General features: G+C 46.4%; 1 protein-coding gene across 1 annotated transcript in view; it reads right to left on the bottom strand.

Annotated features, from left to right (window-relative positions):
• LOC104620753 (FERM domain-containing protein 6-like) overlaps nt 1–12,161 on the bottom strand; it is a 30,423-nt gene extending 18,262 nt beyond the window's left edge. The window contains exons 1-2 of the mRNA XM_010287052.1: nt 12,066–12,161; nt 6,327–6,417 (exon numbers count right to left, since the gene is read on the bottom strand). Of these exons, the coding sequence (XP_010285354.1) occupies nt 6,327–6,417; nt 12,066–12,161 (187 nt within the window). The remainder of the gene's footprint in view (nt 1–6,326; nt 6,418–12,065) is intronic.
• Between the last annotated feature and the right edge of the window lie 649 nt (nt 12,162–12,810).

Genomic DNA, 12,810 nt, shown 5'->3' with positions numbered 1-12,810 from the left:
AGATGTGCGCCTTCCCAGGGAAGAGCTTGTCCGATCTGTGGATCCAAACAGAGCTGGATACTCAGCAGGTACAAACTGTCATTGCTTCGCTGGCCTCAGCTGAAGGATAACAACTGAAAGGTGCTGAGAAGCTGGCTCAGAAGCACGCATGCATGCAAATACACACCCATCCACCTGCAGCTACTGACACTGCACTCATGAATCTCACCTCAGCGCTGCCAGTGAGCTTAAAAAAGTATCCTATCAGCTTCTCTTAAAAGGTTCCCTCATGTATGTGTGTATAGATACCAGACCTGGCACAACACACCAGCGCACTGCACTCCCAAGAAACATACCTGGACAGCCATCTAGTTTGCAGTAATGCAATTTACACATTTCTCCCAATTTCAGCTTTTAAGAACCTTCAAATGAAATGGAAAGTTTACACTGTAAAAATCTCACTTCAAATTAAGCAGTCACCAGAAATGCAAACATGCAAGCACTCCTACTCTGGAAAATCAGCTTAGCATATTTACATATTTAAGCAAATATAGGATGCATATTTTTGCAAAAAAAATAATGAGCCAGGTCTCCAGTTAGAAAAAAGTGACACAGTTCCGGTGAGTGATGCAGACTTACACTGCAGGGAAAACGGGAATAGAAAATTATGGCTGTAATACAGGGTCAAATCAGTTCTGAGTCATTGTTACTCTGAAAGCCATTATTTTGCATTAACCACTGCCTCTCCATTTCATTTTTTATGAAAGGTAAGTTCCCTGCAGAACAGATAAGTAATGGTGAACGCCAATAACCTGTTCTCTCCCTGTGCCCATTTTGGGCTAGGAGCACTGAGAAATTCCACAGAGGTAAGTCCTGTCCTACCAAGAGGCAAAGCTCAGGCCCCGTTGGCAGCCTGGAACGTCCCATTAACTCCTTTGGTTAAGTCAAGTATGTTTTAATATTATAACTATTTAGACAGTCCAGAAGATTAGGATTCAAACAAAATGTGAAGTAGTGCAAAACCAGACTTCCACACAGCAAGCATTTTCTGCCTTAAAGAGAAGGGAAAAAAAAAAAAAAAATATCCTTGACTATAGTGCTTAACTTCTCCCAGATACTACAAGAAGCCTCAGGACAATACTACTATTTCTCTTGAGAGGTAACAGAAAAGAGACAAGGAGCAGAACAGGGGGATGCTGGGGTTAGGTAAGAGCTAAAGCTTAAAAAACCCCACCTCAGCACTCAAAAATACCTCACAACACATGCTGTAGACCTCACATAACCTGTCTTACCTTCCCTGAATACCAGCATGGATTTTTTGTTTGTTTGTTTATTGAAGAAGAGCTAGCTACACACTCCTTTTGCATGTGGAGCTCCCCAAGCTTCCAAGTGCTGGTGGCCTGGGAACATCACTATCCACATGACACGTGCTCCCACCACCTCTACATAACTTCTCCATGCTCCTGGTGTTACCTTTCAAGCCAACAGAAAGGAACCTTGTCCACTTTTCAGTGCCTGGCTGATTAGTTTACTAAGGGGTCTAGAAGAACTTGGTTCAGGATAATCTGTGTTTTTAGCTTTAGCCAGAAAGTACACGTATCCCAAATGAAGAAGAAAAGAACCACAACAGAGGCTAGGAGTAAAGCAAGGGTGGTCCTGGCTAAGGTCACTTTACCTGGGATGAACAGAAGGTATATGGAGGGAAGAATGAAAGGAGGCAATATCAAGAAGCCCAAGGTCATATGGCTGTTAGGAATTGTTGAGGTCTGAAGACTGAGATAAAGGCTCAGTCATTCTTGACGATGAATAGGTACTGGAGGAATTTTACGTTGGCATCTTACAGTTAGCAACAAGGCATGCCCAGGCAAAGATCTTTAGACTTTTGGCACTGTCACAAGGGATTCTTCTGCACAAGAAGAGCTGCAGAACCATTTCCAGTACTGTTGATCCAGGAGCAAACAAACTCCTTGCAGTTCTCAGGCAGGACAGCACTTGGATGGACATTATACTGAATGAGAAACAACTGTCAAGGCAAAAAACTGACAGGCAAAAAAATGCCTTCCTAGGAAGGGACCATGCAAGTACTTCCAAGGAGTATTATATACTTTTTTCAACACCTGCAATTCTCTCTAGGTGGCACATTTCCGCACGTTTTTCTTACATTGCATTTAACTCATTTCAGATATCAAAGTCATTATAATAGAGCTGCATCTTACATTATAATACAGAAGAGATTAATAAGGGGGACACAACTATCCAAGCAGATTTAAGGGAGGAGAGGCAGAAGCAGGGATAATGGGGGAGGACTGGGGTGCAGCAACCAGAGGGTATGTTGTCATCTGTCTTAAGAGACCCTTTGTTAGAACAGATACTGACACAATATAAAGATAACATGGTAGTGTATTTCGTCCATGAACTTCAGTCCTGGAGGATATACAGATGCCGAAGAATTAACTGGAGACTGAGTGGTCTTGGCAGAGTTAATGACCAAGCTCCTTGCTAAGCATGTGCTGGGAGGCGTGGGTCTGGCAAGGTGAACCGCCATAGATGTAATAACTGAAGGATGATCCTTGAAGCAAGGGAGCTGAAGCAAAGGGATTTGGTTTTGTCAGAAAGTCAGCCTGACAAACTGGTAAGAGGACACAGAGAGACAGCAGCAGGGTGTAGGAGGTGCAGGCTTGCTCCTTCCCAATCAAAGGCTTCCATCTGCTTGAGTCAAGCAAGGTTTGCGCCTAGAAAGGCAAAGCCCAAGATTCAGGATCGAGGGGATCTGGGTTATAACAACAAAGGAGGCCTGGTTGTTCTTTGTCTCCTGACAATCAGTTTTGTTTTAGAAGTCTCAATTGTGTCGCTGCATACACTTTCTGATAACAAGAGGGAAACCTCCTGCGAGGCACTAGATAAGGTTGACCCTGCAGGAGAAGCTGCAATGTAAGACCCAGCTGCAGAAGCCTGTGGAGCCAGCTTGAACCTGGCAGGGTTGCAGGGTCTTTCATTGAGCAAACTACAAGGCAAAAATGCACTGCAGCAAGCAGCACACCACGTATAGCCTGCTTGATGATCTGTGACAAAACTAGACGAGCAACATGTCCCAAGCTTTGTGCCAGCATGGACTCCCATTAATATACAGTCCTGAACTCAGTTTTCAAAGTGATCAACTTCTTATAGACTCAAGCATTCTTCCCCCGAAATAGAGTTGATTGAAACGGTTTTCACCCTGAGAATAAGAAAAGCCCAAGAGCAGAAGGGGTGAAGAATTCTATCCTGCCACCATTACCATTACCTTAAATCCTGAAGCTTGCTCTCAGCATCTGTAACTGTCAGAAGTGAAGGCAACAAATTTAGGCAACGAATGCTGGAAGACACGCTGCAAGACCTACAGCTTAGATCTCACAGCATTCACGGTTTACAGTTTGCATGGTGCTTTGCGGTGCTGTTTTCATTTTTGCCACACTTAGGGGTTAAACTTCTGTTTATGATTAAGGACCCCAACCTCTCCCCGTCACACGCATACTTGCTGTGAGACCAACTGGGCATTAGTGTATCTGTACAACGTCTGCAGGTCAAACGGGCTCCTAATCCAGATAATCCACCCAGTGTGATTAGTTACAGTTTTGTAGAAATCCTTTAATTTTCATTCTCTTGCCAGTGCTGACGGTCAGGGTTTTGTTGATAAATTAGCAGCCAGGTAATGGATGCAGGTAGATTAGAATACTTTGTTTTACATGTGGCAGCATCAGACTGCCAAAAATGAATACACATTAAGAAACAGGGAAATATACCCTTATTAAAACGAGGCAGTTGTTCCTGACAACTTAGAGCTGCAGCACAGGGAGGTGGAAGCGTGATGTGGAAGATGACGACTTTGATCTGAAACACAGAGGCTTCCTCTCCAGTTTTCAGAGGTCTAACCCGCTCCTGCCTCACAGACGAGCCCCACACCCTCCCTTCACAGCCTTTGCAGGACAGCAGTTGAGTTCAGTACCCACCAGACAACACTGGGCAATGCAAAACTTACCCAAGCCACCCCACAACCTGACTGGACTGCTTGCCATGAAACCAAAAATCCCTGAAAAGCAGGCAATGTCTTAAAGGCTGCTTCCAAATGCCAGAGGTAGAAAGTGCTACATCTGCAATAGAAGTAAGACCTCACAACTGGCAGCAAAGGCAATGATCACCAGTCTGTTGGCCAAAACAAGGCAGGGGAAAAATCAAGTTGGAGAACAGAAAACAAAAGATTTCCTTTGCTACAGTTCTACAGTAATAAACCTGGAGCTATTTTAAAAACAAAACAAAGAAAACCCTAAAACCCAACCCACAGGACTCCAGTCAGCAGCTTACTGGGCTTTCACAGACTAAAAGGAAGGGACCAGAGGAAGCAATAACAAACAGACCAGGTTTGCTCCCTCTCTGGAGAGTGGGCTGCAGCCTTCCCGGTGGCTACAGCCATTCAGGCTGAGAAACTCACTGCTGACACTTTTCTGTTGTCCAGCCCCAACAGTTTCTTAAACAGAGGCACAAACAAAAATAAATCTCCTCCTCATCCAAAATCCTGACACCTGCCTGGGTGGCAGAGGGAGATGGCTGTCAGGAAGAGCCAGGGTGAGCATGAGGAGACTTCAGTTAAGCAGATTTACAGACTGAGCTACAGCAAGAAGTCGTGAGGAATGGTCAGGAAAACAAAACAAAACGAGAGGTTAATTCAGGCTACTGGGCTTCTGCAACTCTTTTCCTTGACATTTTTCTAAGAGCTTTGCAAATAATTAGCTGCTCTGAAAAGGAAGAACACTTCTGTGAAGTAAGAAGAAGATCGTTTATGTTTAAAGCTATGGGCAACATATTTTAAGGTCTAGTCAGCACAGCTTTATTATGCTCTTTGGGTTGGGGTAGTTATACTGCATTTCCGACAGGCTGAAAGGCATCTGCCACAACGGGGTATTTTGGGGCCAGAGTCCCTGTGCTTGGCAGGGTGAAGGAAAATGCTCCACACAAAAAGTGGGAGGGAAAGAAAAAGCAGAGTACAGAAAATATGAAGCAAGAAAGATACCAAGGAGAAAAAGAATGAAGGAAACACAAGGAGAACAGGAGAAGAGCACCTAATTCAAAGAAAGGGGGAATGAAATTGCCCTGTCTTACAGGGGAGGACAGGAGCTCAAATTTCACCCAGGATATCCTGCAAGTCGAATAGGCAAAAACTGGTGTTAGAAAAAGGCGATGGTGTTATAAAAATCAACAGTCAGTTTGTGAAAAAGGTTAAGAGCATTCAGGTCTTCCTCACATAAAAAACACTGTGCTGGTTTAAACGCATAGATGTATTTTGTTAGCTACTGGTTTAGTGATGGAATTGGATTGATGGAATCTCTTGGAGACTCCACAAACCTTATGGAGATAAACAGCTTATGCTGGTCTTAGTTTGAGTGCTGTGCTCAAAAAAAAAAAATTCTTAGAGAATGAGAGCAGAAAGGAAATGAGACAAGTAAACTTAAAAGAAACTATTTTATCCCACATATTCATAAGGAGGCAAAAGAAACCTTATTTAGGAGGACTCATAAAAGACTCTTACCATTTCAATGAAACAATATCTAGAGTTGCAGTAGTAAATAATAACACACTTGAGAAAAATTTTGGAGGAAAGAAAAGTTCTTTCTATCCTTTTGGAAATGTGGGCGGGCAGGATAAGGAGGACAGCAGATCCATTTCTAATTACTAAGAGTTGTGGGGGGGTGCCAATGCACACACCATCCTAGACACCTAATATCTCATATCAGTTTCCTCCTTTAAGGCATCGTCTTACATTGTTCCCTGGTCAATACTAAGCCATAGGACCAAGCAGACTGGACTTCAACCCACGGACTAAGTTTTGTATTTCCCATCCGAAATTTCAAAACCCAGTGTCCCCCACACATGCATTCAGTCCCCTCAAACTTTTTGAGTTTCCTCCCCCCAGTGCCACATTCTTTGCATGTGACTTCAGAAAGTAAGTAACACTTTTAGCCTCAAAGTCCTTTTAAAATTCACCTTCTGTTCAACTATTGACAGTTTTGAATTCGGTGACAAATAAGTTGGCTAGCAACTTGGTTATAGGAGAGAAAGAAAACCCCACAGACGTGGAACGTAAGAACAAAGCAGGAGAACAAAAGCCCCCCCTTCTCCCAATTTGTCTGCCCACATACCAAAGATCAAAAGAGCTCGGAGAAGCCTGTGCATAATCTACATACTTTGTGACCTTATTACAGTCAAATTCCCCGCAGGCACGGCCACTGTGTATATATGCTCACACTGTAAATACACAAGCGGGTCTGTGGATATTTGCCAAGTCATCTGCTCCGTGCATTGAGTTTGCTTACTTTTAACAACGCTGAGGCCAAAGAAGTGAGGCTCTTTAATCTTCACTAAATCACAAACTTGCTGAAAGAGCTCCTGTCCAGTGGCTTTGACCTGAAAGAAACAACCAATCCAACATTACAGATGGCTCACACACCTGCATGGAGCAATCCTCCTTTTTCACATCGGCCAATACATTTTTGGGTATCACAGCAAAAAAAACCCCAAACCACCACAAAACAAGCTTTGTCTTCATTATTATTATTGCTATTATCACGGAATAATAATCAACATGTAATTCTCCCTCCTTCACAGTGCAAAGTGGCTCAGCTCAGCAAGACACAAATTTAAAGTTTCCTATCTATTGGCATCTTTGTATAAGAATCTGGAGCACTGCTGGAGCCCTAGTTTTGTGCAGTACCTGCCAGGCTATTTATAGGTGCTTTTACAGAAGGTGTGTTTGCAATCACAGAAATGAAAATACTATACTCTTGCATAACTTTCTTTTTGAGAGGTTAACAGGAAAAAAAAAGACCAAAAAAGAGAAAACTTTAATTCAGGAGAACTAAAAACAAAAGCACACAAACAAACCCAAGACTGTACGGTTTGAGCAGAAATAGCTCATGGGTTAGAGATGAGGTTGCTCTGTACCCCACACAGAAGAGCTTGTTCTGTCCCCTGCCGACTTCTAGTCACACAGCAATTATCATCTTCATCTTCTGAAGCTGCCACCAACAGCTTATAAGCTCTTGCCCATTTCCATGCCGCGCCAAGACCTTCCAGCGCCTCCCGTAACGCCGTGCACGCGCTGAGGAAGCGCCGGGAAAGAGGAGCTGCTGGCACACGCTGCTGCGGGGGACCAGGGGCTGGGTCATATTCGCAAGCAGGGCACAGGGTGAGAGCGTGCCGCGGCACCGCGGCACGGCTACTGAACGCGCTTTTCTCGCAGCGCTGCGAAAGCACAGGCTCCCCCAGCGAGGGCGTGATTCTGGCTACCCGCATGTGCAGACCTGGATGTATACGACGATCGGAAAATTCCCCCGCTAAAGGTCCTCCCACCTATAGCCTCATTCCCCCCTGCCCCATCGCACCACCCCAGGAGCACAGACAACCATGGGCACAAACAACCCCCCCCAAGCCCCCAGCCCTCAGAGGCGTAGGGGAAGAAGTTTTGAGCAAGAAACCAGACCACCACCAACACAGACAAGCTCAGCTCAGCCCTGGGTGCTATCAGCTGCAGTTGCAAAATGGGCCAGAACCTCTGAATTTCGTTACGCCGCTGCTGGACGATGCAGATCCAGAAGGAGCAGCCTTCCTGAGGTGGGACAGAGCAGCGCTACCTTCACAGCAGCAAAGATGACAGGGCAGAAGACAACTACTGAACTCTCCTACAAACTAATCACCCCCATCCAACTAATCACCACCATAATTCTTCAAACCCTTTCAGTGCAGGTGTGCCATGCTCCCCAGAAGTCGGCTGCACTCCCCTCCCTGCCCCAGGATGTACCATGTCATTGAACATGGGACAATAGGAAACAGGAGGTCATTTAAGTACTCATTTTCTCCTACTTGACAAGGCATCACTAGCCAGCCACTCACTACCGCTTTATCGGGAGCTTTGAAACCTGCGTTACACCAATACATGCATGTGCATGTATGTGCTGTGGGAAGGGAGGAGGTAGTGCACAGTTCTGATAAGACCCAAAACCACATCTGGGTCTTATTATGGGTCTCTGTGTGAGACTGCACCTTTACAGTCCCGCATCGAAACCCAGTATTTGCACAGCTGCCAAGAACACGCAGTTGGAAGGGGAAGTTGGGCATGGATCTGCCTCCTTTCTCCAGGAAGCGAGGTCTGAGCATGTTCTCCTACCTGGGAAGGACTCACTAAGGAAGAGGTGACCTACCCTTAGCCAGAATGGTTATGTGCATACAAGAGTCACTGGCAGCACAGGACTCTATGTAATAAAGCTATATGATTAGATGAATTTTGTAAGTGGCATGCTTTCACACCTAAGGGAAGAAAAACCTGCTTTAAGATACCCACTTCTACAGAACTGAGCACTGGAACATTTTGTGACACTCAGCTCTAAAGCAGTAATTTAATAAGATTTCTTGCACAGCAGGTATGTGAGCTACCACCGCGTCCACTCTCCTTTTGGCACCTCCCTTCTGTATCAAGTTTTAGTCCCAGCCTTCAAGGCTATGCAATACTGATTACACTTAAAACCGCTGTTCCCTCCTCCTGCCTTCACCTCTGCTCAGAGCAACCAACACTTCCCTTTGCATTTTTCATCTGTGCACTTCTCTTTGGCCTTTCCTCCCATTGCGTATGGTTCCTGTGCCAAGCTCCATCCCAGACACGCCATGAATCATTCCTTCCACTGATACTCAGCTTTGTCCCATGTCAGACTCAGAGCCTCTTTACACATAAAATTTAGTCCAAAGTGAAGTTAAGTGCAAGTTTACAGAAGGTAACTGCTACTCCAAGGTCATTCTGTGTGCAAATATTCACACATATTATATTGGTTACCTACCTGTATTTTTCTTGGTCCATATGCTTTAAAACATCAGCTCCCTGGCTCACAGAACAACTGAAAAACTTCAGACCTATGCTTACAATTCACCAACACACAGGACCTCCCCAAACTTCCTCCCTTCCAAAAATTTATGCTCACACTCCCACCCTTCCTCCAGCAGCTAGGCAAGGAGCAACATCTGCTGTGGCTGCTTCTGAACTACCCAAACACAAGTAGGGTGGCTGCCTGCCCTGCTCCCCTTGTTGGCAGCCGGACCTTCGCTAGTGTAGGTCTTTCTCCTTTATTCAGTGGCTACCACCCTAGAAAATTTTCAGAAACCTAGTCATAAAAACTAGTTGATAGTGATGAACAGGTTCAAAACTATCAGGGGAACAGGTTCAAAACTATCAGGGAGAAAAACCGCAGTGCTGGCAGATAAACAAAACTGAACAAACTGGATACCACTCCAAGATCTGTGGTGCAACCAATTAAGCTCCCTGGTCTCATGCTCCACATCCCCACTGGGGCTGCCTGGAGCAAGGCAGACTGTTTTGCTCTGTGCTCTGATGTCCGTTCTCCCCAGCAGAAACCTCCCACTTCTCCTCGCCATCCTGGTGACGGCTGGTGAGCACCCACTCATTCTCCTCACTGTTCTGCTTCTCCTCATGTTCACAGTTGGTCCCAGGAAGACAGTTTTCCTCATCACCATCCCCTCATGTTTACAGTTGGTCCCAGGAAGACAGTTTTCCTCCTCACCATCCCCTCAAATTCATCTATAAATCCAGAAAGGTGGACACCAAAGTTAATTAAGAGACACCCCATTATGGCAGAAGAGACTTTAAAACGGCTCCCGCTCTTCTCTCTTCAACAACACTATCTGTGAAGGGCATAAGACAAATCCATTTTCCAGAGTGGGGTTCAATCCACATGCGACCACATAAAACACATATAGGTAAACTCTTATCTGGAAGGGTGGAATTTATATGGGAGGGGGAAGAAAGGAATTACCTGCATAAACACTGTGCTTATCACAGGAAGGATCTACAATTTATTCTGCTGTAAGGATAACCATTCCTACCTACCTCACTGAGCTGCAAGCTTGTTTAGTATTTGCATTCCACACTGAAGAGGTTAAAAGGCTTTGGAAATCTTAAGTAGTGGCATTATTAATCTAATAAATGCAGAGTATCATCTGTGGTTGTGCTAATTAAATTTGGGTTCTACCAACATCACTAGAAAATTGCCTTGATGTTCCTTTGAAAAAAAAAAAACAAAAACACAACGTCTCTCCAGCTGCAAAATCATCATTTTTGTTGTTGTTTTGAAGGGGTGTTGTGGTAAAGACAGAAGCCAAATGAAAAGCTGGTTTTGGTCACTTGCCCAAATGTAACAGGTCATGTTTCACTCTCTATGCAATTAGGACACAACTGTGCATTGAAGACTCATGTTCTGGCCCAGGCAGCTATTCCCTTTCACATGCAGGCATCTCCACATACATGTTTTCCCAGCTTCCCAAGCAAGGGGCAACAGAAGAGAGGAGAGAAAATGTCTTTGAAAGGGCTACTGAGGGGTGCCATGCCAGGGACCCTTCCACGGGACAAGGTGGCAATGCTCAAGGCACCCTGAATCTTTGGAGGGGCAGCAGGCAGAAACAGGAGTGGCAACAGCACCTTTCCTCCGTCCCTGCCAGCATTCAATGTGAAAGACCATTTCTTATGCTTATTAAATACCCCAGAGGTATTTAAAAGACGTGTAGATGTGGCACTTAGGGACATGGTTTAGTGGTGGACTTCGCAGCGTTAGGTTTATGGTTGGACTCGAGGACCTTAAGGGTCTTTTGCAACCTAAACAATCCTATGATTTTATGATGAACTGCAGGTACCCAGGATTTACCGTACAGTCCAAGCGCTGCCTACACTTAATACAATGGAGCATGACCCGGCGGTGGAGGAACAGCTGCGTGCCCAGCTCAGGCACGGGCGCAGCGAGGAGCGGTGACAGCACCCGCCCTGCTGGCACGCTGCTCTCCTGCACGCCCGTCCGGACCTTCCCCACGGCATGGCAGGCTCCGCTATCTCAGACCTTTAGCCTCCCTGAGAAAAGCTGTAAGAAGGTGAGATTTAGGGTCAGCCGCAACAGACCATTACCCAGGCCCACGCACCTGCCACCAAGAACTTAATTAAATCATGGGTTTGTGGCTTACACAAAAGCCAGCAGATTGCAAAAGCCTTCTGGGGCAGCGGATGGGCTGGGTTTGAACCGATAACCTTGAGGCAGAGCACCCCAGATTTTGCTGTTAAAGCCTTGCTCCGTCCAGCCTGTGTGGCTGTTTCAGTTAACGATGCCACGCTTAAGCACACCAGGTAGGAAAATTCCTACATGGATTTTGAAGATTAGCACGCATAGTTTCAAAAGCCACCGTTTCAATCAAGTGCTTAAAATAGCAGTTTACCTCAACTATCTTCTCCCCCTCCCCATCCCAGAGGGGGAAAAAAAAAACCCACCCAAAACAAAGCAAAACCTCCCCAGCCCATACACGAATGCACGCACACGCTCATGAGAGCGCACTTATCTTTGAGGCTAGCTTGGTGTCTGAACGCCAAGTGCCTCCGTCAGCTCAGCTTCTCACAAGTTCAAGGAGCAGCCGGCGTTGCACAAAGAGGCACCGCGCCGTGGCGGACACCGTGCCACGCTGGGCTGCCGGCTGACCTGGCTCTGCTGTCACTTGCGCACACACACTTAGGCATTTGAAGCAGTGATCAAAGAAATGAAGCGACTTACCTCTAGTTTTTGTGTGTACAAGTACTCAAAGGCGGGGAAAAACCCCCACCCTCAATGGCTGTTTACTTTGCCTAAGAGTCTTTGAAGGGATCTGCAGGCTATCAAAACCAGAGACAGCTACAACCCAGAGCAAATGGTCATGTGTTGGGCACGCTTGCCAAGTCATCAAGGCTTTTCAGGTTCCATTTTTTAAAAATTGCTGGATTATTGTCAGTGGCAAAAACACTCAGAATAAAAAAGAAATAACAACAGAAAAAGAGCAGAGGGGACTCTCTGTCCAAAAACACAACTGGGACTTTTAAGGAACTCTGCAAATGAGTTGAAGCTGCCCAATTAGAAAATACAGCACCAATTACCCTAAGCTGGCTAATAGCCTTTCCGTCAGCAGATCTGCACCAGGCTTTTGGGAGAACAATGGGAGCCAACAGAACCGAAATGCGGCCGAGGCCGCCGGCCACTCACCCCGACGTCAAGGCTGAGCTGCTCCCGGGTGGGCAGGAAGACACAGACGTTCCGGCTCTCCGGCTGCATCCTGCCGGCCAGCAGCGCCCTGCTCATGGTGGGCAGCTCCACAGGGGCCGGGGTCTCCTCTCAGGGCGGGCGTCAGGCTCCCTTCATCCCATGCACCTGCCGAGAAGGTGAGAGCATCAGGTGGGATGATTTCCTCCTTGCTGTTTAGGAAAAAAAACCAAACACCAAACCTCATCCCTTTTATGGTGCCACCGTCAATGTTTCCACCAGCACTGCAGCGCAGACCCGGCAGAGTCGACCTTTAAATAGCCTGTGAATCCCAGGAGGGTGCCATGAAAGCAATGGTGTCTCCTTAGAACAACAAACCAGACTTCAGGTTTCGAGACACATACAAGCAGTAAGGCAGATGACACCATGGACCGCTTCCCGAAAACGCCCAGGAGGGAGGGGAAAGCCCCCTGTCCTTCAACTGGTACCTCGCTCCTGTCCAAAGCGGAGGCTTCAATGAGCCGTCAGCAGGCACGTGTCAGCGCAGCGGACTTCTTCTGAGCCACTTTCCCCTTCTCCCCGCTCCTAGTCCCTGGGAAACTCCTGAACCCAAATCCTCCACACCTCAACTCAAAGGTGGAGGCAGAAACACATAAACTCGCGAGGCTGAGCTGCTGCTTTGTATTTTTTGCAAGACAAGCACTGCCAGCCTCCTCCCGAGGGCTCAGCCCAAGCTGCACGAGCATCG

This window comes from Phaethon lepturus, unplaced genomic scaffold, assembly GCF_000687285.1.
Source record: "Phaethon lepturus isolate BGI_N335 unplaced genomic scaffold, ASM68728v1 scaffold41635, whole genome shotgun sequence".
Lineage (NCBI taxonomy): Eukaryota > Metazoa > Chordata > Aves > Phaethontiformes > Phaethontidae > Phaethon > Phaethon lepturus.
Note: the sequence above shows the minus strand (reverse complement) of the source record. Positions and strands in the feature narration are given on the sequence as shown.